At 36.9% G+C, this 24,464-nt stretch overlaps 2 protein-coding genes across 8 annotated transcripts in view; one reads left to right on the forward strand and one right to left on the reverse strand.

The window, feature by feature from the left end:
• On the forward strand, positions 1-16,992 carry AASDH (aminoadipate-semialdehyde dehydrogenase). The gene is made up of 14 exons (XM_058025107.1): positions 1-101; positions 2,052-2,172; positions 2,867-3,201; positions 3,922-4,114; positions 5,973-6,214; positions 7,527-7,633; positions 8,089-8,261; positions 8,784-8,976; positions 9,463-9,581; positions 10,900-11,737; positions 12,460-12,623; positions 13,186-13,311; positions 14,544-14,675; positions 15,679-16,992. The coding sequence occupies exons 2-14, from the start codon at positions 2,122-2,124 to the stop codon at positions 16,075-16,077; spliced, it is 3,072 nt and encodes a 1,023-aa protein (XP_057881090.1). The 5' UTR covers positions 1-101; positions 2,052-2,121; the 3' UTR covers positions 16,078-16,992.
• Positions 16,993-17,077: 85 nt separating this feature from the next.
• CRACD (capping protein inhibiting regulator of actin dynamics) overlaps positions 17,078-24,464 on the reverse strand; it is a 126,670-nt gene continuing 119,283 nt past the window's right edge. For all 7 annotated transcript variants that reach the window (XM_058025100.1, XM_058025103.1, XM_058025105.1 and 4 more), the window contains 3 exons: positions 23,952-24,142; positions 22,761-22,926; positions 17,078-19,916 (listed from right to left, as the gene is read on the reverse strand). In XM_058025100.1, coding sequence (XP_057881083.1) covers positions 19,756-19,916; positions 22,761-22,926; positions 23,952-24,142 — 518 coding nt within the window. In that variant the 3' untranslated portion in view covers positions 17,078-19,755. The remainder of the gene's footprint in view (positions 19,917-22,760; positions 22,927-23,951; positions 24,143-24,464) is intronic.

Consider the following 24,464-nt stretch of genomic DNA (forward strand, 5'->3'; position numbering starts at 1 on the left):
GAGCTGACCACGTTCCTGCAGAGGCGCTGCGACCCGCGGGGCGGATGCGAAATAGGCCTGTACTGCTATCCGGGAATCAACCTGCCCTCCTGGATCTTGGGGTAATGGCTTGAGTGCTTGCGCTTTTGTGTTGGTTTTTTAAGGGTTATCTCTGTCAAAGCAAATTTTAGTTCGCTTATATTTTTAACAACAACAAAAATGTAGTAATAGCATAGTAATGCCATCCCAGTGCTGGAGTCTTGCATCATTTAGGGAAAAAGATGTCAGTATGACAATCTTTTGAAAACCCATTGCTAAAACATTTCTGAATCTCAAGCCTTAAAGCTGTAAACTGTCTGTAACTGTATCCCTTCATTAAAAGTGATCTAACATATTTATTAAAATTAAATTAAAAATTTAATTTTAAAAGAAATTTTAAAAAATTAATGACCATCATATTTACTCTGCTTGTTTAAAAGTGGAAGTGATCTGACAGAAAACATCTATTGAGAAAAGGACTGTGTGGGTTTTTTTAATGAAGGGTCTTGCTGGTTATACAAAAGAAAGGTGTTCTGAATGCAAATTCCATGTTTTGAGGTAAATGAACATACATTTAATATTCCATTACAAGTATTACAGAAAGAAGTAATGAGCATTGTAACTAAAGTGGTGTTGATTAACTGATAGCTAGGAAGTTGAAATGCTTGTGATCTCAACACTCATGGTAATCCATGAATTTTTAAAATCTTGCTTCTGCTGAGAGATTCTAATGTTTGTATCCTTTATATAGGTATCTTTTGTATTCCTAGCATTTATGGTGGAATTGACAATCACAGGATCACAAGCCTGTTTTTTCAGCTGATGAATACAGCAGCAGTTGTGCTTCCTAGGGCATGGCCTGTGTTGGTATCTTCCTGTTGTTCACACCTCATGTAAAATACAGAATAGCACCAGAAGAGGTACCACAGTGGAGGATAAGGATTTCAGTGGAGTGAGAAAGCAGTGTAATCATAAAGCCCCCACAAGCACTGAGGAACTTTCTCACCAGTCAGGAAACACTTCTGCCCCAGTGCAGCATGTTGCTCTGAGATGTTGTGCAGGCACGTCTCAGGAGGTGTTCAGGACCTGACTGGACAAAGACCTGAACAACCTGGTCTGGTGTCACAGCTGGCTCTGCCTGAGCAGGAGGTCAAACTCAGCATATTGATGTCCCTTGCTGTCTGATTTGTCCTGTATCCCAAAGAACTGAGTGTAACAGGTTTCTTTTGCTGTGTGAGGGGGATGGATGTGCTGGGGCTCTTTGATTCTTACAGCTGTCATTGGGAGTAGCTGGCAGCTGTGTGATGCAGGGCAGGCTGAAGCACTTGCTGGCACAGGAGCTGTAGGAGCATCGGGATGCTGCCCTTGCCACATCTCCATTTGGGACCTTGGTGCTTCTGCAGTGACAAACCTCTTGCACAGAGAGGAAGTATAATAAATAAATTGTACCTGCACTACAGAACCCAACAGCAGAGCAGATGTGAGGAGTTTTGGCGTGGTTCAGCCCTTGTGGCTCTCCAGGAGTGCCACTGGAGGGATCAGGAGCCCCAGGACTTGGAGCTCCTCCGTCTGCCTTGGAGGAAAGACATCCCAGGGCCTGCTTAGATTTCCTTACGCTGCATTCTTTGCACTTGTAAGAAAGTGTTTTCAGACTGCAGGGTTTTGTTGCTTTTTAGAATACATTTATATGTGTTATATGTGTGTAAATGGAAAGGTTGTATTTTTGTTTCTAGTCAATATCAGAAGGTTTTAAAATGTGATACTGTTGCTGTCAGTGATACTTTTGTCATCACTGACTTGCTTGGCCTGAAATAATATTAAATGTTTTCATCCAGCTTTAGTCTTTTGCCTTGCTGTAAAAGACCAAAAAGCAACACTGATTTCCATGTTACTTTGTTACCAACAAGATCTTTAAAAGTCATAAGTATTTTCTCTAGCTCAGGCAACTATAAAGGTATAAAAGAAATTTTAGCAAAATCTAAGAGGACTTTGTAATTTTTTTTAATTGTTTTAAAACATTTGTGTTTTATTAGAATCCTTCAAGTTCCCGCTGCCTATTCACCTATTGATCCAGATGCACCACCAACCATATCTACTTCCTTCATGAAGAAAAGCAACCTGCAGTATGTTCTTGTTGAGAATGACAAGATAAATGTAAGTGTTCAGGCTTCTATAAGAATCATTAAAGGGCAATTTAGACGTGTAGATATGCAAATTGAATTCTGTTTTAATAAGCTGGGAGGGAGTGCTTTTGTTTTTTCATGGCAAAAGGTTGTCTTTCTCATTCAGAAAGGAACATCTTTAAAATCAAAAGTACAAAATATTTCTCTGTTCTTCAAAACAATTGCCTTCTTTCCTGTTACACTCTTGTTCAGGCAGCCTTGTTGGGCACTAGTATTGGAAGACTTTTCCAGACTTGTTTCTTTATATATCAATGCTAAGAGTTGGAAATCTGCAGTAGTTAAAAAAGCTCCTGCATTTAATACTTGGGTTTCTCTTTGTCTAACTCATCCCAAATTTTATACCCTCACTCATTGCAAAGGGAATAGGCAAGTTACAATTCAGATTCCTTGGTCTTCAGCAGTGTTTTTTTTGGTTTTTTTATATTTTCCATTTCCTTTTTCCATTTGCTCAGATAACTGTTTATTTTGCATTTATGAAGTGTGCATTCACTCATATTTAATTCATAGAAATACATGAGCTTATAACTGTCTGACGTGTGTCCTCCTAGAGGTATGAAAAATCAGAATTGCTTGTATGAAATGCTGTTTTTTGTTTTATTGCATGCATGGAATAACAACAGTGGCTCCTGATTTCCACTTTTTGAATTGTTCATTTTCTCTTGCAGAAATTCCAGATGTCCCATGCTGGCTGGTTTTCCCACAATTCCTCTGCCATAGAACATATTGGTTTAACTCTCTTCCAAATGAGCTCAAGCAACGCTGATTTCAGTTCAGAAGTAGACAATATGAAAAGTAGATGTGAACCTTCCAAAGCTGTGGGTGACTCACAGCCAGGAGTTTGCCCAGACCAAACCAAAGTTGAAACATCAGAAGCAGGATACATGGACGCTGGCCAGAAAGACACTGTGGCATATGTCTTGCATACATCAGGAACTACAGGGATCCCCAAAATAGTCAGAGTGCCTCATAAATGTATAGTGCCTAATATTCAGCATCTTAAGTAAGTAAGTGTGGTTTTAATTTCAAATGCTTTTACAAATTTAATGCTTTTAGGATTTTTGTGTAATACTTCAGAGGAGTGTACATAGGGTTTTTGCTGACATGGCTTCACTTCTTCCTCCTTATCCTCCTTTGTGGATTTTTTGCTTTTATTTCCAAGTAGACTCATATAACAGTTTATTTCTCTATCAGTATTATACTTAAATTGTGCTTTGCCTTCATTTTTGAGGGCTGTGTTTCAAATAGTGCACTGTTGCTCTAAGTTTTGTACTATCATCTGGCTTGTGGTTTAAAAGAAATAGACAATAAAATTAATCATTTGTTCACAGTTATATTTACTGTGTTCTGTAGTTCTTAATTCATAATTCTTTTTTAGGCTAACCAGATAGCTTCTGTTTGGAATATACAATATTTTTCCTGTCTTGTCTTTTTCTTTTTTCTTCTTTGCTTTTTCTTTTTTCATATTTATCCTTTTTTAATGAGCATCAGTTAGTCAAAATATGCCTTTCTGTGAACTCTGTTGGTGTGTAACAAGACACATAATTAGTGAAACCAACAGTTACTGTCCAGGAGCTCTTGCTCAAAGTACAGGTCTATTATTCAGAGCCTTTAAGATATGAGCTTTGCTAATGCATTTCTTTCATGCTTTCATTCTTTTAGTTGGGAAGTTGGTTTTTTGACTGCATGCATCAGATTTGTAATTCCTTGCTTTCTGTTTTAGATCCATATTTGAGATCACACAGGATGATGTGCTGTTCCTGGCATCTCCCCTCACATTTGACCCGTCTGTGGTTGAACTGTTCATGGCTCTGACAAGTGGAGCCTCTATTCTTATTGTACCAAACACCATTAAAATGATGCCTGTGGAGCTCTCTGCTGCTCTCTTTCACCACCACCACGTGACAGTGTTGCAGGTAGGCCAAATCTGAGTGTCTCCTGTGTCTTGCTTCTCACCTTTGCTAATGGGTACTACTTTTTGTCAGCCTAGAACCTAGTGTTAATAGGACAGGAGTGTTCTTGTTCAAAGGCAATATAGCTATCCTTTTTGTTGAAGACAAACAACTGTTAGCTGTCTAGAAAATTAGCATTTGATCAAAACCTCAGGCATTTTGTGATAGAAAACACTGAACTGAAGATTATTTTAAAAAACCTTTACTTATTAAGAATTAGATGAATTATTCTGTTAATTAAACTTTTTGTTCTGAAGAATCTGGTAATAGAGTAAACTATTACAGACATTTTAAGCACTTTTTAGTGGGCTTGATCTTGAAGTATTTAGTCATAAACAAGTTTTAAGTTTTAATGTTAGTTTTTATGCTAACAGTAGAACTAAACCTGTCCTAATAGGGTGGTAAAATGTTTGTCGTTTTTACAATAATGAGAACAAGGTAATAATTGATTTCAGAGCAATACTTACTGTTTGCATGTCACCTGCTTATATGAGGCTACACCCATCTCTTATGTCTTAAAATAGATTATCTCCTATATGATTTCAATTTTAATAGTTTTAAAGTTTGCAAGAGTTACTCAAAGCATCCAGCATGGCTGAATAAGCCTTGCCTGTACCTGCAGTCCTGTCCTGTTTCTCTTGTCCTGTCTCTTGCTACTTGGGAGAAGAGACTGACCCCTGTCTGGCTACATCCTCCTTTCAGGCAGTTGTAGAGAGTAAAAAGGTCACCCCTGAGTGTCCTTTTCTCCAGCCTAAACACCCCCAGCTCCCTCAGCTGCTCCTTGTAGGATTTGTGTTCCAGACCCTGTTCCATGCCTTTTTTTTTTTTTTTTAAGAACAGTGATAGTTGAGATTGTAGGGTTTAAATTTAAGATAAATGAGTAGTTGGCTGAAGATTCCATAGCAGGAAAAAATCAATTAGTTACACATCTTTTGTAACCATTCTCTGCTCTTATTTTTATTTGTTAGGATTGCTATAAATAGTGTAGATTATCCTATGATGCACAAGTTTCATTATCAGTTTAGCTCATTTGCTTTTAGAAAAAAAAAAAAATTATAAGATATTGCTCTCTATGAGCAAGAATTTTAAAGATATATTTATTAAGCATGTTAAGCAGTAATAGAGAAGGGCAGAATTTAATGAAGATTTTTGAAAATACTTTCTAAGAAAAGTTTTATTTGTTTTTGTGAGTTTTTTTTTGATTACTGTCCTAATCTCTGAAGGAAGGGCTTCTCAGCTGAATTATTGACAAAAATGTTCTCCTTACAGCTTAACTGATGGATGAATAATTTTATGATATTTCTTAAAAAATAGAAAGACATTAACTCCCCCCATTAAATTTTTTGAGGAGACTTGAAAAATCCAAAAATAATTATGAGGGAGGAAAGAGTATACATTTTTCCCTTGTTTTTTTGCTAAAAATTCACTAATGTTAAAATTATTGGTTGAAATTTTGCTGTAACATTCTGGAATGAAGGGAAAAAAGGCTCAAACAATAACATGGAGAGAATACTGTGCTGCTTTCTGTTTCCAAGTAATTAACATAAGAACTAATGTGCATACACTTGAGGTAATAGCTGAGACACAAAAGAGAACCTATACCACACCTGAGTAAAGAAGAAGCTTTGCAGAAGAGCATAGATTTATGCTGATAGTACTCATTAAAGGCCTTATAAGAAACAAAATCTCACAAAACACCATTGTGATGGTTGGTACGTAGATGTTTTAAAGTAGATAATGCAGCTGTGTACCAGAAAGGTACACAGACACTGATAAAATGTAACAGGTCTTTCTCTTTGTGTTTTTAATATGTATCCTTCAGGCAACACCAACACTTCTCAGGAGGTTTGGAGCCCACATTATTAAATCAAGAGTGTTGTCTGCAAATACTTCACTTCGTGTCTTAGCCCTTGGTGGTGAAGCATTTCCTGCACTGAGTCTCTTGAAAAGTTGGAAGCACAAGGAGAACAAAACAAGCATTTTTAATCTCTATGGTATTACTGAAGTGTCAAGCTGGGCCACTTGCTACAAGATTCCTGAGGAGGTTTTTAGTGCTGATGTTAGGTAGGAAAATTCACTGTTCTCAATGGCTTGGCATGTGAATGATGGAAATTACCAGAAATAGAACCTCAGTCTCCTGTTACCAGGGCTACTGAGTCCTCATGAGTGTTTATACTGGTAGAAGTTGCATTTGGGTTTATGCAGAAACAGACTAATCCATTGTCTCATGAGCCACTACAGCCCCTGCTCTCCTATTTTAGTAGTGTGGGTGACAGAAATTTGTCCAAAGTGCTCACCCAGGTTTCACAGTAATTTAAACTTCAAGAAGTACTTGCTTTTCATAATTTATCACCCTGTCACATTTCACTCAGTTTCTGACTTGTTTGGCATTTTTTCTTCATGTTATTTTATAGAGTCATGAAAGGTACCTCCCATTATCTCACTGTTTAATTTTCTCTCTGAAACGTGTGATTATTCCATGGCATAATAATTATACATGCAGTTTGAGTGAAATGTGTCCTACAAAAAGGGATGGTTTGCACAAATGATGTGATATATTAGCCTGGTGCTTAAACCCTTGAAGACTAAAAATGGTGGATTGTCATGAAGTGCTCTTACATCCTCATGTAAAACTAATTTTCTCTGAGTTCAAACAAAAAATGTAATACTTTAAAATAGAAATTGAACTGAAATCCATGCCAAAGTTTTTTAAAGTTGCTTTAAGTTTTGAGTTTTGCTTTACTGAGGAAAATACATTATTCTATACTCCCACTTAAAAATAGCTTCTGTATTCAATAAATGAATGCAACTGCTAGAAGAGGCTGGAGAATGAAGGGAAAGGAAGGAGTTGGTCAGTAGTTCAAGAGAAGTCTATAATAGATACGTGACATTGAAATTACAGTTTATTGTATTTCAGTCTTTTCTGAACATTTTCTAAATCTTCTTCTGAATTTTTCTTAACTGTATTTATTAAAATAGAGTAAAAGCTCAAATTAGGCAGGGAAAATGAGTTAGAAAGCAGTTCCACATGCTTAAATTGATTGACTTGATGGATGTTTCAATCTGGGAGACTTAAAAGTTGACTGAAATGATTTGGCTTCTCTCAGGGTATTTCAGGGTCTATTCAGGCCTTATTTTCTGTAGGTCTGTGAGGTCTTCTGGTATATATCAGTGACAACCATGCACACTGATAAGGTTTATAATTTTTTATCAATTGATACCTTTTTAAAGAGGAAGCATTTGTAGAAAGAATTCCCAAGTATCTATCTTTGCTCTAATGCCAGTCTTTTACAAAACTACGTGATGCTGGTTTCTGAGGCAGTTGTTGTGTGTTCAGAAGAGAAAGACTTCTACTTTTTCTCTCTAATATATTTAGAACAGATTTTCCTGTACATTTGGGATCACCACTCCTTGGAACAAAACTTGAGGTCAGAGATGCCAATGGATCTGCAGTTCTTGAAGGCGAGGGACAATTATTTATAGGTTATTTTATGTTTCTAATTCTTCTAAGAGGCTGTTCTTAATTGATTAAGTTTTAATAATATATTGATTATTTTACTTGATATTTGCCTGTGATATACAGATTGATATAGCATTTTAAGTTCTGATTGGGCTGGGAACCTTCTGATAGTATTTTAGATTGTTGGAATGATGAACAGGAAAGCACTATCATTTTATTTGCAGACTATGCCTTCATTTTATTGATTTCTTTTTCCCTTCTTGCATTTTGATGTTCTCAGCTGAAGTAATTTCTGTATATTAACTGAATTAACTACATAGCCAAAATTGCACATGGCAGAAGTTTGGATGTTGATAATAATATTTCAATATTTCTTATAATTCATGGTAAAGTTTAGGAAATTTGATAAAACACTCTCTATAATTTTCATTTACAGTTAGCTATTTAATATATATGACCACAATCTTTTTTTGTCTAGGTGGTGAAGAACGAGTCTGCTTTCTTGATGATGAAGTAACTGTGCCACTGGGTACAATGAGAGAAACAGGGGATTTTGTAAGAGTGGAGAATGCAAAGTTGTTCTTCTTGGGTCGGAAGGACAATCAGATTAAACGCCACGGCAAACGTTTTAATATTGAATATCTGCAGCAGGTAAGTGCTCACCTCCACAGAGTGCAGCCACTATAAAAAGGCAGATATCAGAAACACATTGTTATCATCAGAAAGGGGTATTTGCTTGTTTTCAGGTGACTTTTAGGAGTCTGAAGGGATTTGGTGGGTGTATTATAAAGAATCTAGTCGCATAATTTAGGGAGGAGTTTGTTCTGAGTTCTTGGGAATCTGTTTTATTGTATGGTTTCTTCCAGGAGAATTGAAAAATGTATAAATATCTGAAAAGTACTGAGTATAGTGATTGTTCTGCAAGACTGAGTGTCAGACTCCTGGATTATATCTCATTCATGGCATTTTGGCAAATAATACCTATATCTCTGAGTTTATTTTTATGTGAAGTAAAACTTTCAGCTACAAAAGAAGGTATTTCATAGGATGTTATGTAGGAATGTGAGAAAAATACATTTTTTAAAGGTGTGTGGTTTTTTGCATTGTTTTTTGCTTCTTTTACTCTATTGATGAAATGCATTTCAAAGCAAGACTAATGTTTTTTAATTACAGGTTGCTGAAGATCTTTGCCAGGTAGAAGCTTGTGCAGTTACCTGGTACCAACAGGAAAAACTTATCCTGTTTGTTTTACCCAAAGATGATTTTGAAGAGAGAGAAACATTTAAAGAACTCCAGAAGCATCTACCAGCTTATGCAGTGCCTGATGAGATTGTAGTGATTAAAGCTTTGCCTTTAACATCACATGGTAAATGAAGCTATTAAGAACCCTTGTCACTTGCTTTCATTTTTTTATTGACCAAAATCCAGCATCTGATTCATGCTTTTAGAATATATACATTAAATAAGTAATGCCTAGTAGGAAATAATAGCCATGTATTATTATGTTTTCTTAAAGATGTTTCATTTGAGAGTCAAAGAGTAATGGAAAAATCAATTTAGTTTTAACACTGCACATTTCTTACCTCAGTTTCTCCTGTTGCAGTCTGCAACAGAACCCTCACTTCTGCTGAGGAAAAAGCAGGCCTTGAGGTGGGACTCTGTGGGAGGGATGAGTTTTCAAAAACCTTACTTGTTTTCATGTAATTGATCAACTGTAAAAAAATGCAGATGCAGTAGAGTCTGAATAAGGAAACACATACAAGAATATAGTGACTATGTGGGCAGAGCAAGTTTTGAAAGTGCTTATACTAAACGAGCAATGAAAAAAAATCATCCTTTATTTTCTACAAAGGCAAAGTTGATATATCTGAACTGAACAAGATTTACCAGAACCATCTAAACTCCAGAAGGCGTGACAGTAAGCTGAGTGACGCAGAGGAATTGTGGGAAAGATTGCAGTATTTATGGAAGGTAGTATTTTGAGCTGCCTTTTTATCTTTGCAAGTGGATCATTATACATGTGTCAGGAATTAAACAGTTTTAAGAAGTATGACTAATGCAACCAGAACATTCTAGCTGCCTATAGATTGAAGCAGTACAGCTCTATTCTATTCAGTTAATACTTAAATATAGTTCCTCTGCAGTGGCCAAGAGAGAGTCATTTTTATTTCTCTATCAGACAAAACTGCAGGCTATGAGGTTTAAGCAATTAGCATAGAAAGAATGTGGTGACAGTAGCTTTTTAAATGCTGCTTCACATGCCAAAAGAAGGAATCACTAAAGAAAACAAGGATCTGGGACATGAGAACTTTGTAAAAAATTAGCTGCTGTGTTAGTAGAGTTTCTTACTTCTCAAGATAATTATAAATTGAAGAATCCTTTTTTTAAATAGATGGCGCAGTTGCATAACTGTCTCTTGGACTGCCTGTCTGGATTGTTTCTAAATTTCTGTGCTAAGGACTTGTTTTTCAGGGTATTGAAATATTATTTCAGCAGTATTACTTTGTTTCTCAAAGGTGGACTTAAAAGTTTCACCTGAAAGTGGAATTAGCTGTGGCCTAGGACTCAAACAAGTAAATGTAGTGTATTTATTTGTCTGTGCCAATTCTTTTCACATTAATGAAGTGATAACCCAGGGGATTGGTTGTGTCCTAGATCCATTATGGACAGCAGAAGGTGCTTCCAAAACAAAAGGGTTTGGATTTGACATCCAGACTTAATAACAAGGGAGTGTGGTGAGAGGTGACTCAGTTATTGCTGTTTGTTGTAGTAACAATGCCAAATACAAAATCTTTCATGAACTGAAGGGCTTATACCTTCAAAAGTAGGTAGGTAAGTAGGTTACTTAAATAATTTAGAAGTAAAAAAGAACAGTTTATTATTAAGCTTTGTTATTAAAATAAAAAAGCTAAACTGATTTTATCAAAAGACATCTATGTTCTATCTGCAAAGTTGTCATTGATAAACGGTATTGAAAATCGCCAATCAATATATGTACAATTCCCTTTAATTCCTTAGACTGCAGAATTGGCATTGAGCAAGACATTTTGTAATACAGAATTAGTATCTCCCTACTTCCTCATTCCTTCCCAATTCTTGTTCTATCAGTCCCTCTGTTGGCACTAACATTTTTCAGTGATTTTTTTGAAGAGTAGTGAATTTTCTCAGTTGTTCATTTTTAGCATGACTTCTAGGTGTTCAGGTGGATTCTACCCCACCTGAGGTTTTATATGTGTGACATGGTATAACACCTATGGACCGATACCTCTGTCCCTCTTTTTTTCTCTAGTCTGTCCTTGGACTTCCATGTGATTCCACTGGAATTTCTAAAGATGCAGTATTTCTGTACAGTGGTGGAGACTCCCTAAAGGCACTACGATTTCATGAAGAAATTGAGATGTTAGTAGGCAAAGCTGTGCCAGAACTCCTTGAAGTTATTCTCAGCCACTCAATTGAAGAGGTTTACAGACATATTCTTAAAATGCTGTTTCCAGATGAAGAACAATTAATGAATCTTGACAATGTTGTGAAAAGAAAATTAAGAAGGAACAGTGGAGAGGAATTCCATGGAAAATACATTAAACTGACCTCTGAAAGAGGTCTTGAGATTGCTTCAGGATTAATTCCATTTATTGCACTGAACAGAGGAAATCATCTTTTCTCTATGAATTTCACCAAGTCTTCTGTGCAGCCCAAAAATACAGTACAGGTAGGAGTGGAACCACTACAGCAGCCCTCCTCTCCGCATTCCAAGATTCCAGCTGTAATGAAAAGCCATGTGCAAGGGTCTGAACTGGAGAATAGCATTTTAACACTTGAAAACAAGGCAAATAAAAATGACCATTCCTCTGTGCAGCGAATCCATGCAGAATGTAGTCATTCTTCAGTGGCAGAGCTGGCATTGTGCGTGAGGTGGAAGTCAAACACAAGGAAATGTGTTGATGCATCACCACTGGTTATAATACCAGCTAAAGAAGGAGTATCTGCATCTGTGTATATTGGCTCTCACTCTCATGCAATGCAGGCAATTGATCTAGATTTGGGAGAAATAAAATGGGAGAAGACCCTTGGAGATCGTATTGAGTCTTCTGCCTGTGTATCCAAGTGTGGAAATTTCATTGTTGTTGGTATGTCTTTTGCTTCAGCCTCCATTTCTTTTTTCTGCTAAATACAAGATGAATGACAGAGAATCACACTCCTTATCTCTGGTTGTCCTCCATCCATCAACTTCCACATCTGCCTCAGACCTAATTTATTGTAAAATAAAAACAGAAGGAAGAAGTAATTTAAGTTTCATGATAACTAGTGATGGAGCTTATCTAACATAAACACTTGTGATTTATTATATCCCGGTTTTTTAATGAGGAATAATCAATGGCTGCAGTTTCTTTTTTAGTGGTAGATTAAAGTGTGACATTTAAACTTGTTTTTGGAATTTTTAGAAAGAAAAATAGTATAGAAAGGTAATGGAGTCTTAAATGTCTTGATGAATTAATAGAGTTAGAAATTAGTACATGGTATGTCATACTGTTTTTCACAGAGTTTAATTATCTCATTTGACTCTTCTTTCTGGAAATGTAAAGAACACATTTGGATAATTTTTTGGTTTTGTCATATCTGTTGTCAGCAGAGTTGCCATTATTTATCTTGGTGTCATCTTTTTAGCTAATATGTCTACGTCACTGGTTAGCACAGATGGCCAAGTGGTGAGATTTTTTTAATGCAACTCTAATGTTGCCATCTTTTTGTTTGTATTTTGATTGCTGTTCACTCTTGATCATAAAATTGAATATTTTATTAACATGCAAATAATGATTTTTTTTTTCCCATAATGTTTTATTCCACATAGGTTGTTATGATGGCTTGGTGTATGTGCTTCAAAGCAGTGATGGAGAAATACACTGGATTTTTGTCACAGAAGACACTGTGAAAAGCTCTGCAGTTGTAGACCCTTCCAGTGGACTGGTCTACATTGGATCTCATGACCAGCATGTGTATGCTTTGGATATTTATGTAAGAACACTGACTCACTTTTACTTGTAGAACAATAAATATCCAATTTAGACACAATTTATAGTGCACCAGAAGAAGTTCCACTGGTGTTAGTATTCTTAGGAGTCCACAACCACACTTCTGGAAGTTAGGCCTGCTGTAAGTGGGGTTAGAATTATGTGACAGTAAACAGTTTTAGTGGTGTTCTCATATTAGTCCTGGTTGAAACCACATATTAAGTTTCTTAGTTATTAAGTTCTCCATAAGTGTTTCAGAATAGGGTGTCTAGCTAGAAACAGAACTGTGGTTTTCAATCTTACCTTGTAAATGAGAAGATGGAGGCAGATGGGAAATAAAAGGGGCAGGTACTGCATTTTCAGTAGCTGAATTTATTTTATTTACTGGAAGGGAAAACAATGGCACATGTGTTGCTGTCATGGCGTGTAGATTGTCTTCACTTCTTAACTAGTATTTGCTGATTAAACACAGTACTTGATAATGCTTGACATTTAAAGGTCTTTGTAAACATGATGATCTCTAACTCCATTTGAAAAATTATTATTCTTTTTTCCTGTAATTACAGAAAAAGGTGTGTGTATGGAAGTTACACTGCGAAGGTGGAGCTGTGTTTTCATCTCCTTGTCTAAGTTCTTTTCCACACCATCTCTATGTTGCTACACTAGGAGGACTATTACTGGCTGTTAACCCTGTATGTACCTTTGCTTATGTGTCTTTCAGCCAATGTATTTCTGAAGTTAAGATTGCTATTCTAATGAAAGGGGAGATGATCATATGTTATAATGAAATATTTTTGACTCGGGGGCTTTATAATGATATACAAGGGGGGCATTATAGTGATATACATAATACTTCCCACACTTCAGAAATCCACCTGGTGATAAGGAGGACTGAAGTGACATGGTTTAATTCACATGCTGACCATAGGTCAAAGTTGCCGTCAGTTTCTTGTCATTCCTGTATCAAGTAACCAGGGAGTGAGAGCAAGTCTACAGATTTATTTCCTGCCCCTCCTCCTTTGACAGGAGGATTGGAAAAATGAATACACAAAAAATAAATAAAAATCAGAACAGAATGCAGACAGAAGCCCCTTAATTCCTCTTACTGCTTCCCTCCCCACATTTAAGAGCTGTCCTTTTAATCTCAGTGTGCAGTTCTGTTCTTTGCACTGGGGAAATGGCATTCTTGATAGATGTGGAGCAATTTCATGGTTTTCTGAGGCATTGTTGGCTTACAGCTTGTCCTGTCTGATAAAAGGAGCAGGGACTGGAAGCAGCTGTTCCTGTTGCTGTACTAACACAACACAGAGCATCAATCCTAATCACCTTTACCTTCTGCCCACTACAGCTGTCCTCAGCAGTAACCAGTCTGCCATTAGAAAACCAATGTGTGGTTTTGCAGCAAGAGTGTTTAAGAAAAGATATTTTTTCATTCTATAATCCACAGTAAGAGGTAGTAGAGAAACCCACCCACAAGTGAGTCTGTGCCTTCCTATTTTTGTGAATAATCCTAATTCCTGGAGAATGTGCAAGATACAGTAGTAATGCATTGTGACAGTCATAGATAGTATGCAACATGTCCTAGAGTATCAATATAACTTGATTCCAAAGTATCTCTGCTTCGCTGGTCCTTGCCACATACTGAGCAGCTGGGAATGAAATTAAAAACTGAATCTGGCATTTATTAGAACTACTGCTAATACACTCTTAATTGTCATTATTACTTTGCCTATGGTGAGCAAGAAAATTAGGTTGTGATCACATTTTTGTTCTGTGTGGGTGTTGTTGTTGTTGTTTTGGTTTGGGGGTTTGGCTTTTTTTTCCACACTACATAAGGGCTGGGTCAGGCAGTGATGGAAGGGTTGTTCTGTGCTGTTTCTTACAGTTGTGTTAAGCATCACATATTCCATGCTGCCACTTACAGGTGACAGGGAATAAGATTTGGAAAAGCAGCCTTGGAAAACCACTCTTCTCCTCTCCTCACTGCAATGAGAATTACATCTGTATTGGGTGTGTGGATGGAAACTTGTATTGTTACACTCATTCTGGAGAAAAGGTAAAAGTGTTGTTGGGTTTTTATGTCCATCACAAAACCCTGAATAAGATTTATTAGGACTGGTTTCTGAGGCTTAATGATTGACATGTACCTTTTTGGGAACCAAACAGAAGTGCCTGTTGTTAGAGATGAGAAAGTAGAAAAACTGTTTGCCTAGGATAGTCCATGGCAAAATCACAAACTCAAGTTGCCTGATGCAGGAAGAGAACTTCTAGTTCAGACCTTATACCCAAAGTAAATTGTCAAATTTAGTGCCAGTAAATTAAATTATTTCATTTGGAGCTTTACAAGCAGGTTTAAGGTATCTCTTCTATAAAGTTATGATTATTCAGAAGTAAAGGTTTCTTAGAATTTTTATGCATTTGTCAAAAAACTGCCAAATCATAATTCTGGTAAAATATGTGTAAGCCTTCACATTGAATTCAGTGAGAGTATTTTTTCAGTTCCTCAGAGATAAATGTAGTTTGTATCTGGTGGTAAACAACTGACACCATTCATTTGTTAGCCTGAGATGCAGTATTTATGGCAATTCCACATGTTAGTCCATCCATGCATGGCTCTCTGCTTGCAGCAGTGTTGCAGACCTGGTACTCTCTTGAGGAGGGATCTGCACATTGGTAGCATAAGCAGAGGAAATCTGTATTCCAAAAGGAATATATGCCTTTCTAGCAAAGAATGACATATTAACAGGTTTCGTGATGTTCATTACTAACTGTACAACAGCCCAAGAATACTCTTTTCCCAAATTGGCCATTTTTATGTGGGCCTCACTGAAGGTAGTAACTCTTCCCTCTTCCACATTCTATTTTATGAGACTTTTATTGCTTACTCTCTGTGTAAAACCTTATTTATAATTTGACAAAGATTTACTAGACTGAAATCTAGTATGCTTTTGAAATGAAATGCTGTCCTATCAACAATGAGTCTATTAAAAAATTACAGTTGCTGTAAAACTGATAATGTAAAAAACCTTTGATAATGGGTGGTTATGTTCTTTCTGTAGGTTTGGCAATTTTCCACTAATGGGCCAGTGTTTTCATCTCCATGCCTCTCAAGTTTAACTAAGCAAGAAATATTTTTTGGCTCTCACGACTGCTTTATCTACTGCTGTAACATGGAGGGTAATTTACTGTGGAAATTTGAAGCCACTTCAAGTGTATATGGAACACCATTCATTTTCCAAAGTGATGACTTAAATAACAAAATTCTCCTGGCAGCAGTATCTACAGATGGCAGAGTGTGGATCCTGAATGCCAAGAGTGGAACAGCAGAAGGAGTAGATAAGCTTCCAGGCGAGGTTTTCTCTTCACCCGTAGTATGGGGAACAAAGCTTGTTGTTGGCTGTAGAAATGATTATGTTTATTGTCTGGATCTGTATACAGCAGCGAAAAGTAACAGCTAAGATGTTAGGCTGCTTTCTTATTATTGTTTACATTTGTAAACTGGGAGCTCACAGGTGCTCTCCACCCCTCTGCCTGTTTTGCTGCAGGCAAGTGATGTTCCTTGCAGGCTTATCAGGTGGGATTTTGCGTCAGGCAGTGTCCAGTGATGGAGGGAGGATGGCTGCTCAGCACCTTGCCAGAGAGGGGACAAAGTGTCTAAGGTGCCAGATTCCACAGCTTGGATAGCAGGCTTCTCTCTGAGGGAGGAGTGAATTGCTTTCTCTGAGTCCCGCCTTGCCTGTGCCTGGCTCTTCCTTGCACCAGACTAGTGTTTGTCTGTCTGTCTGTCAAGATTTCTGTGCCAGGCAAGCTAACACAAGTCCTTTTTTGAATATAACTTTTAATCTGATTTCTGGAGACATAGCCTGAATTTCATATACCTGGAAGGAGTGACCTGTTTACTACAGTTTTTACAAACAGAATAGTTCATCTTTTGTGGACATAGCCCTGTCATGGCTTAATTATTCTAGCTATACTTAAACTCCATTGAAGTCAGTAGGAGTTGCCTCTTGTATTCTAAAGTGGAAATAACACTATAAATATTTATTAAATTTCAATGACAGAAACAGTAGGAGTTCTAAGATGAAGTGTGCACTGCTCAAATTAACCACTGTCAAACATTTTTTAAAATATTTGAATGAATACTGTTTACATTATTTTCACAAGAACTATTAATAAAAGGTTGTGTAAATTGGGTTATGTGTTCATTAACACCTTAGAAAAAAGTACCAGTGGTCTTGGTAATGCAAATCAAATACTTGCAGTGGCAAAAGTACACTTCACTGGGAGCATTTCCGAAGAGTCTTCCGAAAGAAGTGTAGAAGGAACTCTTACCTTACTTGCTCTCATCTGCTTTGAATTCTGTGTCGTATGTAATACAGTTGTAGCACTGTAAAAATTCCTGTTTGTAAGGCAAACCTGCACCACATGATTAGCAAAATGAGACACAGAGGACATATATCAATGATTAGATAATTTTGACCAGGTTATAGTTTAATAAGATTTAAAATGACAGTATAATAAACAATTGCACTTTAAAACATTTGAAAAATTAAAAAAGTACACAACAAATACCCCACAATTATACATCTTGTAGTTTTTATACATTACTATATGAACATAGAGGTTAATCATATATAACCTTGTCAAAAGAAATGGTATTTTCTGTTTGTATAAGTTACAAAAAATTGAGACAATATACTACATAGTGGTTTATTCGGTTCTTAAAACATTTTTGCTGTTTTAAACTGGGTAGTAGTGTTTTGGATTTATTTTTACAGATTTCCAACTTTATCAGAAATGGCTGCAACAAAGCTAAAGCAAAGTAAAACTTCACTTCATTGGTATTTAGTGCAAATCTTTGTTAATTTAACATGAAATGTTACTGTTGAACATGTACACTTTAGAAATGTTTCCATCAAGTACTGTACATAATACAGTTTCCATTGTTACACTAGATACCTTTATGGTTGGAAAAAAACTCTGCTTTGAAGCTTTAGCTTAGGACCATCCTTAATGAAAGCTCTATTCTATGTGCTATAAATGGATTGTATTGGAAAATTGCATCCTTATGTCATGCACAATAGCACCTAATTTTGCTATGCTTTTCAGAATACCAGTATCTTTAATCCTGATTTACTTCACCTTCTCTGTATTTCTACCTGGCTCCCCCTCCCAATAAATAAAGATGGATTTGTAAAGATGGATTTGTAAAGATGGATTTCAGGCAGTTTAGTTATTACATAGGCATACTGCAGGCAAACAAACTTGGAAAAATATAAATTTAACTTTAGGATGCACTAATTCCAGGTGCTAGCAGAGCAAAAGGAATTACAGGCCCAATTCTTACTTCGGCTATTGAAGGCATTAAGGTGGGTGTTTTTCCCAAGCATTTTAGAGCAGCATTATCTCATTTCTGCTTAAAACATATTACTTATATTCCTGGTAAAGGTTACTTTAGAGATTTTGGTTTTAAATATGAAACTGAGCAAAACTGATGGCTTAAGACACCCAAGAAAGCCCATCTTGCTGCTGCAGATGTACTCGATCTAACACATCCATTGTGTTTGTGCTACCGTAACCATGACACTGAGCCCATTTTCTGTTGGGTGGGAAAGGCTGTACTTGCCAATGAATTTTGCTGAACTCCTTTTTGGTTCTGGGAACAGAGTGTACAACAGGTTTCATTCTGTTTCCTGTGTAGTTTAAAATGCTGTTTCTCATGCTGCTTACAGCAGTTTGGCTAAAACACTTCCATGAAGCATATGATGTATCATTCAATAATGATGTAATTTCTTTTCATGAAAATGTCTCCCTCTATGATGTTGTAGGCTTAAAGGTTCCTTTGAGCCTTATGGCTGTAAGGAGACTTTCAAATTTTTTTGAAGTCTTCCTTGTAAACCAAACTCAGTTGATTTATTTAATAGGGTGACATTTTAAAATGTAGGCCTAGAGATTTCTGTGGGATGTTGAGGATAGTGACGTTTTTATTCCATTTACGGACTTTATCCTTTTTTTGTAAGAGGGAGGGGGTGGACATTTCTGTTTTAGTTACGTGAAGTAATAAAGTGTTCAACTGCCACACCAGATACCTGAGATGGGGTAAGTAAACTTCTTCTTGAAGTGTTCTGGCTATATTGGTCAAAGTACAAGAAGTTACCTGAACTGCCTGAAGTTGCATGTGGAGTAAAATCAGGAAGAATGCAGAGTTAAAACTCCTAAACCTCTCACTGACTTGCCTCTCAGTTCTCAGTTAACTTCAGTTCTGCCAGTCCTACTCCTGTGGGAACTTCCTGAGTTCTACAGGAATTTGCATTTGCACAGGAACAGTTTAATTCCAGTCAATTGATTTAAAGTTGTAATCCACAATCACTGTCTCTATGCAGCATAAATATGGCCAAGCACAAACAGTGATGCACTCAAATGACTAGAAGAAACACTGAATCCCTGACTTCTTTCTGAGAGCTTAATGACATTTGTTTCAAAATTGTGGCTTTTAAAGTAAGATTGTTTTCTTCTTAGAAGTGAAGGCATATATATGTAGTGTGTTAATCCTATGATGAAAAAAATTACCTCAGCATTTGGATGGTACCATCACTTATCATTTGCATGTGGAACAGTGTATCCTGAAGCTCTTCCTTAGGGAAAAAGCTTTAAAATAGCAGGCAGAACTGGCAGTTCATACAGTTTAACATGTTTAAATAAATTATGACTTAAGAGAAGGAAACATGCATCTTTCCTTAATTTCAACAATGAAGTTCTGAAAAAATTTCTGAGATCTCAGACATAGAGATCTAAAATTCCAGAACTGAATACCAACAGAATTTAAGAAGCATCTGAACTCTTATTCTGTTCTGGCCCTTATTATGATACCTGCTAAAATTTACATCCAGTATCTGAGCCCTCTCTAAATTTTTGAGAGAGTCTGGCTGTGTGATTTTTGCCATGACCTCCTTTAGCTATTTGTCAAAGCAATGGAATATATGACTTGAGTAGACTTTACAGTGAGCTAGAGCAAAATGGTAATCAGTTCAGTTTTCAGTCCTTCTAATACATGCATTTTCAGTTTTGTCATGTAAAAAGCAGAATAAATAAAAGAGAGCAATTAATAGTCAGCAATAGAGATGTAACTTTACAGTTTACTTTATGATCTGTGGACAGTCACTCCAGGCTTTTGCTTTCCTCTTGGCTAATGCAAGCCAGGCTGGCTCTGTTGACACTGGGTTAGCATCAGGCGTAGAGAATCTCTTGGCCACCTCCTTTGTCACTGGGGTTGATGGAACAGAATCTGAAATTTCCACTTTTTTATAGGACAGGGAGAGGGAAAAAAGTAAACCAACATTAGCTGAATCCTGAGCTTTGTTTCAGGATTCTAGAGATTTCACTTTTATGTGAAGATATTCTAACACTAGGTATTAATTTCCGACACTTTCAGTTAGATCTTACTGTATTAGCAAAATAGTCAAGTTAGGAGAAGCTGAGTTTTCTTTTTCAGAGGTGACTCTAAGTAATCTAACTCACAAAAATAGGGACAACATTTTCAGTCCTTGTGACATCCAAAGGAAATATTTCCAATTTCCTACTCTTCCTCTTTAAATAAACTATTTTAATAATATCTGCACCATAGCAAACAATGGGAGTTGAAAGCTAGGGATATTCTTCTCTTTGGTAATGCAGCTGCTGCATGCATGTAAACCAAATGTACTCAGTAGTATTCAGATTCCCTCTTCAGAGAAGAAGGTGATCCTATAACTTCCTGCCTCAATTAACCCTGCCCAAGAAAAAAAGAAACCTGCTTTCCCCACTGGTTCTTTGCCACATTTTCTTTCAAGGTAGTATAAGACAAACAGCTGTCTCCGTAAGAAAATGTGTTTAATAAACAAATGATTTCTAAGAAGCAACTTCACAGACCAGAACCATGGAAGTATTGTAGAAGTCAAGTGGGAAAATAAATTCTGAGACAGTGAATGCCCTTGAAGGCAACCTGAATAGAAATGAGTCTTATCTGAAACATTTGGAGTAACTCTAAAAATCTTAGTTGAAAAATAACTCCTCACTCATCTCCCCCCCACTCCACCCTTACACATTTTCTTTTTTAAGAGCAAATTCTTTTTTGTTAAATGTTCAGATTCCCTGTTACTTTTAGTTGCATTTCATTTTGAGGTTTTGAATGTGTATAAAGGCTTTAAAATTAAGTTGAAACTTTAAAATTGCATGGATACAAAAAAAAGTTCTGTTTTTCTTTTTAGTGCATCTTTAATCATATATCTTTATCTACAAGTAAATGAACAGTAGCACCAGCAATTTCTGTAGATGGACACTTTGAAAAGGTAATTATTTTAAGTACTATGGTAATTTATGCTATTTTAAAGGTCCCACACTCTTATCAGTTCCTGTTGTACGTGACACAACTGCAATTTTGAAATGCACCACTTTCAAGTTGGGTGTTTTTTAATGTCCTCAGAGGAGGACTCTGAACACTTCCATTTTAAACATATCCTAGGCTGGTCTTCTGTCTTAAATGCTCTTCTAACTGTGGGAAGCCCAAATCAGTCTTATTACCCACAAATACTTGTATACACAAGTATGTGTAGTTGCTAAAGGCTGCCTGACTCCCAATATAGTCAGTAATCACAGGGAAGTCCAGTCATTATTTCTCAAGGGCCAATAGAGTTCTGTGCTTTCACTTCAGGTATTTCAAGGTTGGTAATTCTTCCTCAATTTCCTTCTGAACTGTCATTCTAGTGCAGACAGAACGACCTTGGATAATTGGGGTTTGGGCCTTTGATCTAATTTGGCATCATCTATTGTGATGGAGTTTGATTTCTGCTAGCACTGACCATGTACAGCATAACAACATCATGCTGAGTCTTTGGGGTAGGGCTGCAGTAGAGCCCCTTTAGGGTTTGACAGTTCATGCTGCAAAGCATGAACCTTTTGGGCAATTTATGTAAGATCTTAGAATGCTTTGGGTTTAAATGGACCTTTAAAGGTCATTTGGCCAACCCAAGATGTTCCAAGTGAAGTTCTCAGGGACATCTGCTCTGGTGTGCAGCTGCAGTGTGAAGATGCAGCTGCTGAATCAACTGAATATAGGCAGGTGTAGGGGTTTTTCAGTTTGGGACAGCCTGCAATGCAGGAGTAGCACTGTAAGTTTAGCCTTTAACAAATCAGTTGAGTCACCTCATTGCTTTCAATAGTTGCATTTCACCGTTCTTGGTGTAGAGTGGTACTGAATAGATGCAGCTGATACATGTATTTACTTTCAAAAATGTTTTTTACTAGCATAACTTTTAAAAAGTTTTCTTCAACACCTATCCACTCCAAGACCTTTTCCCTAGGACTACTGTTAACTAGAGAAATATATGCAAGTCTGTATTTCAACAATCACCTCATGCCACCCCAAATATTATTATGCCCTTTGGGGAAGTATTTATTTTAATTTGCCTGCCTTTTGAATATGGGGTAGTCTCAGCTTAACTGAAGTGACAGATAAAGCAGTAGGTTCTGGTTCCAAGCTACCATGCCAAGTATTTGACTGGGAGGGAAAAATCCTAGATGCAAAGTAACAGACTACCCTTCAACTGAATTGATTATCCTTTGTATTTTTCAAATGAGAATACTTATTTCCAATATTGGGGGGTGAATATTTCTCCTTGACAAACTGGGAGGTGTGAGAACAGAATATGCTTCATTTCCTGCACAAATATATTTTTACAAATTAAATATCATTCCCTGTCTGTGCTATCCCCCAACCTAAAGGCAAAACAGTACTGTAGTTGCAATTTACGGTAAATCAGATCCCTCTAATGTGCATTAGTCATGTTCCAAAAATACTGTTGGATATGGCTTGGGGAGACAGCCTAATTTAGTTAACTTGAACTGGGGCAATTCTAAGGAATTACAGCAGTGCAGCCTTAATAACATGGTAAGGACTGGTAAAAGTCTGTTAAAATGATGTATTTCCATCATAATGGCGAGCACATGAGATGGGAATAAGCTGTGTTGTTCTATGGAATGCATTTGTAATTCTTGCTCTAGTATATGAGGGAAAGGAAACCCTCTCATTCGCTTTCTCAAAAACATGCAATACCATTTCTGAAGTTCCTTAGTCATAGAGTGAATCTCAATCTCTCAACTGTACCTGTCACAGAAGTTGGAAGGGTGTTCGACTTTTTTAGATGCTCCCTTCTTTCTAGTCTTGACACAGCAGTCTCAATTTTCTTCTCTCCTTCTTGAGTTGTAGATTTCTGCAGTGTGCTTGTTTTGCTGCTGCTACTTTTATTATCTGACTGATTACTTACAGCAGCCTAGAACAGAGAAGGAAAACTGCTAAATGAGAGTCTGTCATATAATGGGTACAAGTTAGAGATGACACACTTGATGCTTTCATTCATCACCTGTCCTTTCCGGCAAAGATTCACAACACCGATGCTTCTAAAACCAACAGTTATTAAAGACTCTAGAAAACCCACCACACAGTTTAATTTGTCATGTTGTCATTTCAGTCAAAATACTGAAGAGTTTGAGCCAGCCCTCCCCGTTAAATACAGCACTGAAACATAGTGTACATCTGTGGGCAGCTTCACACCCACTGCTGTTTTCTTCCATCAGTTGTCTATGTCTCAAGTTATGCATGCATCCATCAGAAATTAGGTTCTCATAACAAACAGCAAAATATATTTAGTTATCCACACACTCTGCCTTTTTGCCATCTTTGATACCTATATAGAAATCACTGTTTGTGCAGCTTCACTTTGGTACTGCAAGCAGAAAAGCTCCCCTCACTAATAGCCATGGAGAGTAAAAAGCTATTTGGAGAACAGGAAAGAGGTGATTGAATTCAGTGCCTGCTTTGGGTCTTTGGATGCATAATGATTGTTCATTTCTTTTGTTCATCTGTATTTTACCCAAATAGCACATGCTGCAATAAAAATAAATTCAGACCTTCTAATATTCACCTCTAATTGCATATTCCAGCTGTTATTCCCTAAGCATTAAAGGTTAACATCTCACGTAAGCTCTGAAAGAACCACATCGCACACAATTTTTCTGTGCCATCCCCTGCACAGTAGTTCTGCTTATGATTGTCATTAACTACCACCTGATACCCTCAGAGTTTACACTACAATTGCCAAACTATTCCACTGTATTTTCTCCTGGAGGTCTCAGTTTTGCAAGAGGGAACTCCAGACTTTCAGAATACTTGCTGTCATTTTAGCTTTTATGAAGTCTTACCAAACATAAAAAAAATATTCCCACATAACAACATTAGCTATAAGAGTTATAATTATGGGCAGGTTTTCTAATGGGCAGGTTTCTAAAGATTGCTTACATTTTCTTTAGCCAGTTTCTCTGCTTGCTTTGCCTCTCTGGCTTGTCTTCTCTCTTCCCTTGTGGCTTGCTGCTCACGAAATCCCTTTTGCTTTTGCAGCGCTAATGTAATCCAAAGTGGTTGTGAAGTTTCCACTTTTTCCAACAATTTAGAGCCATCTACAGAGTGCCTGCTTTGAAGAACAGGCTTTTCTGAAAGAAAACATGACAAGAATTGATTGAGTAATGCACATCTCTTGTCTTGAGAAAACGCCTACAACTACCTTGTGAAAATTCTGGAGCAAAGCCCATTGAATGCCATGTCAGTCACAGACCTTTGCAGACTGCACGGCAAATCCTGAAACAGATTTTATGCCTCAGGAATAAGACCTAATTCAACACACTCACCCAGCTGTCCAAATTTATCCTTCTTTTTGTGTGTGAAAAAAAGAAATAAAAAGTCAGCAGTTCCACTCAGATACTGTTTTAGAAGTGTCCTGATGTTTGAAAAATTCAAGAATGAAAAAAAATGGGA

Source organism: Melospiza georgiana, chromosome 5 (genome assembly GCF_028018845.1).
Source record: "Melospiza georgiana isolate bMelGeo1 chromosome 5, bMelGeo1.pri, whole genome shotgun sequence".
In the NCBI taxonomy this organism is placed as follows: Eukaryota; Metazoa; Chordata; class Aves; order Passeriformes; family Passerellidae; genus Melospiza; species Melospiza georgiana.

Excerpts from the sequence above, each read along its gene's own strand:
- AASDH (XM_058025107.1), top strand. The coding sequence starts at position 2,122 with ATGAAGAAAAGCAACCTGCAGTATGTTCTTGTTGAGAATGACAAGATA. Across the intron at positions 7,634-8,088 it reads CGAGGGACAATTATTTATAG|GTGGTGAAGAACGAGTCTGC; the intron begins GTTATTTTATGT and ends TTTTTTGTCTAG. Across the intron at positions 8,977-9,462 it reads TTTGCCTTTAACATCACATG|GCAAAGTTGATATATCTGAA; the intron begins GTAAATGAAGCT and ends TTTTCTACAAAG.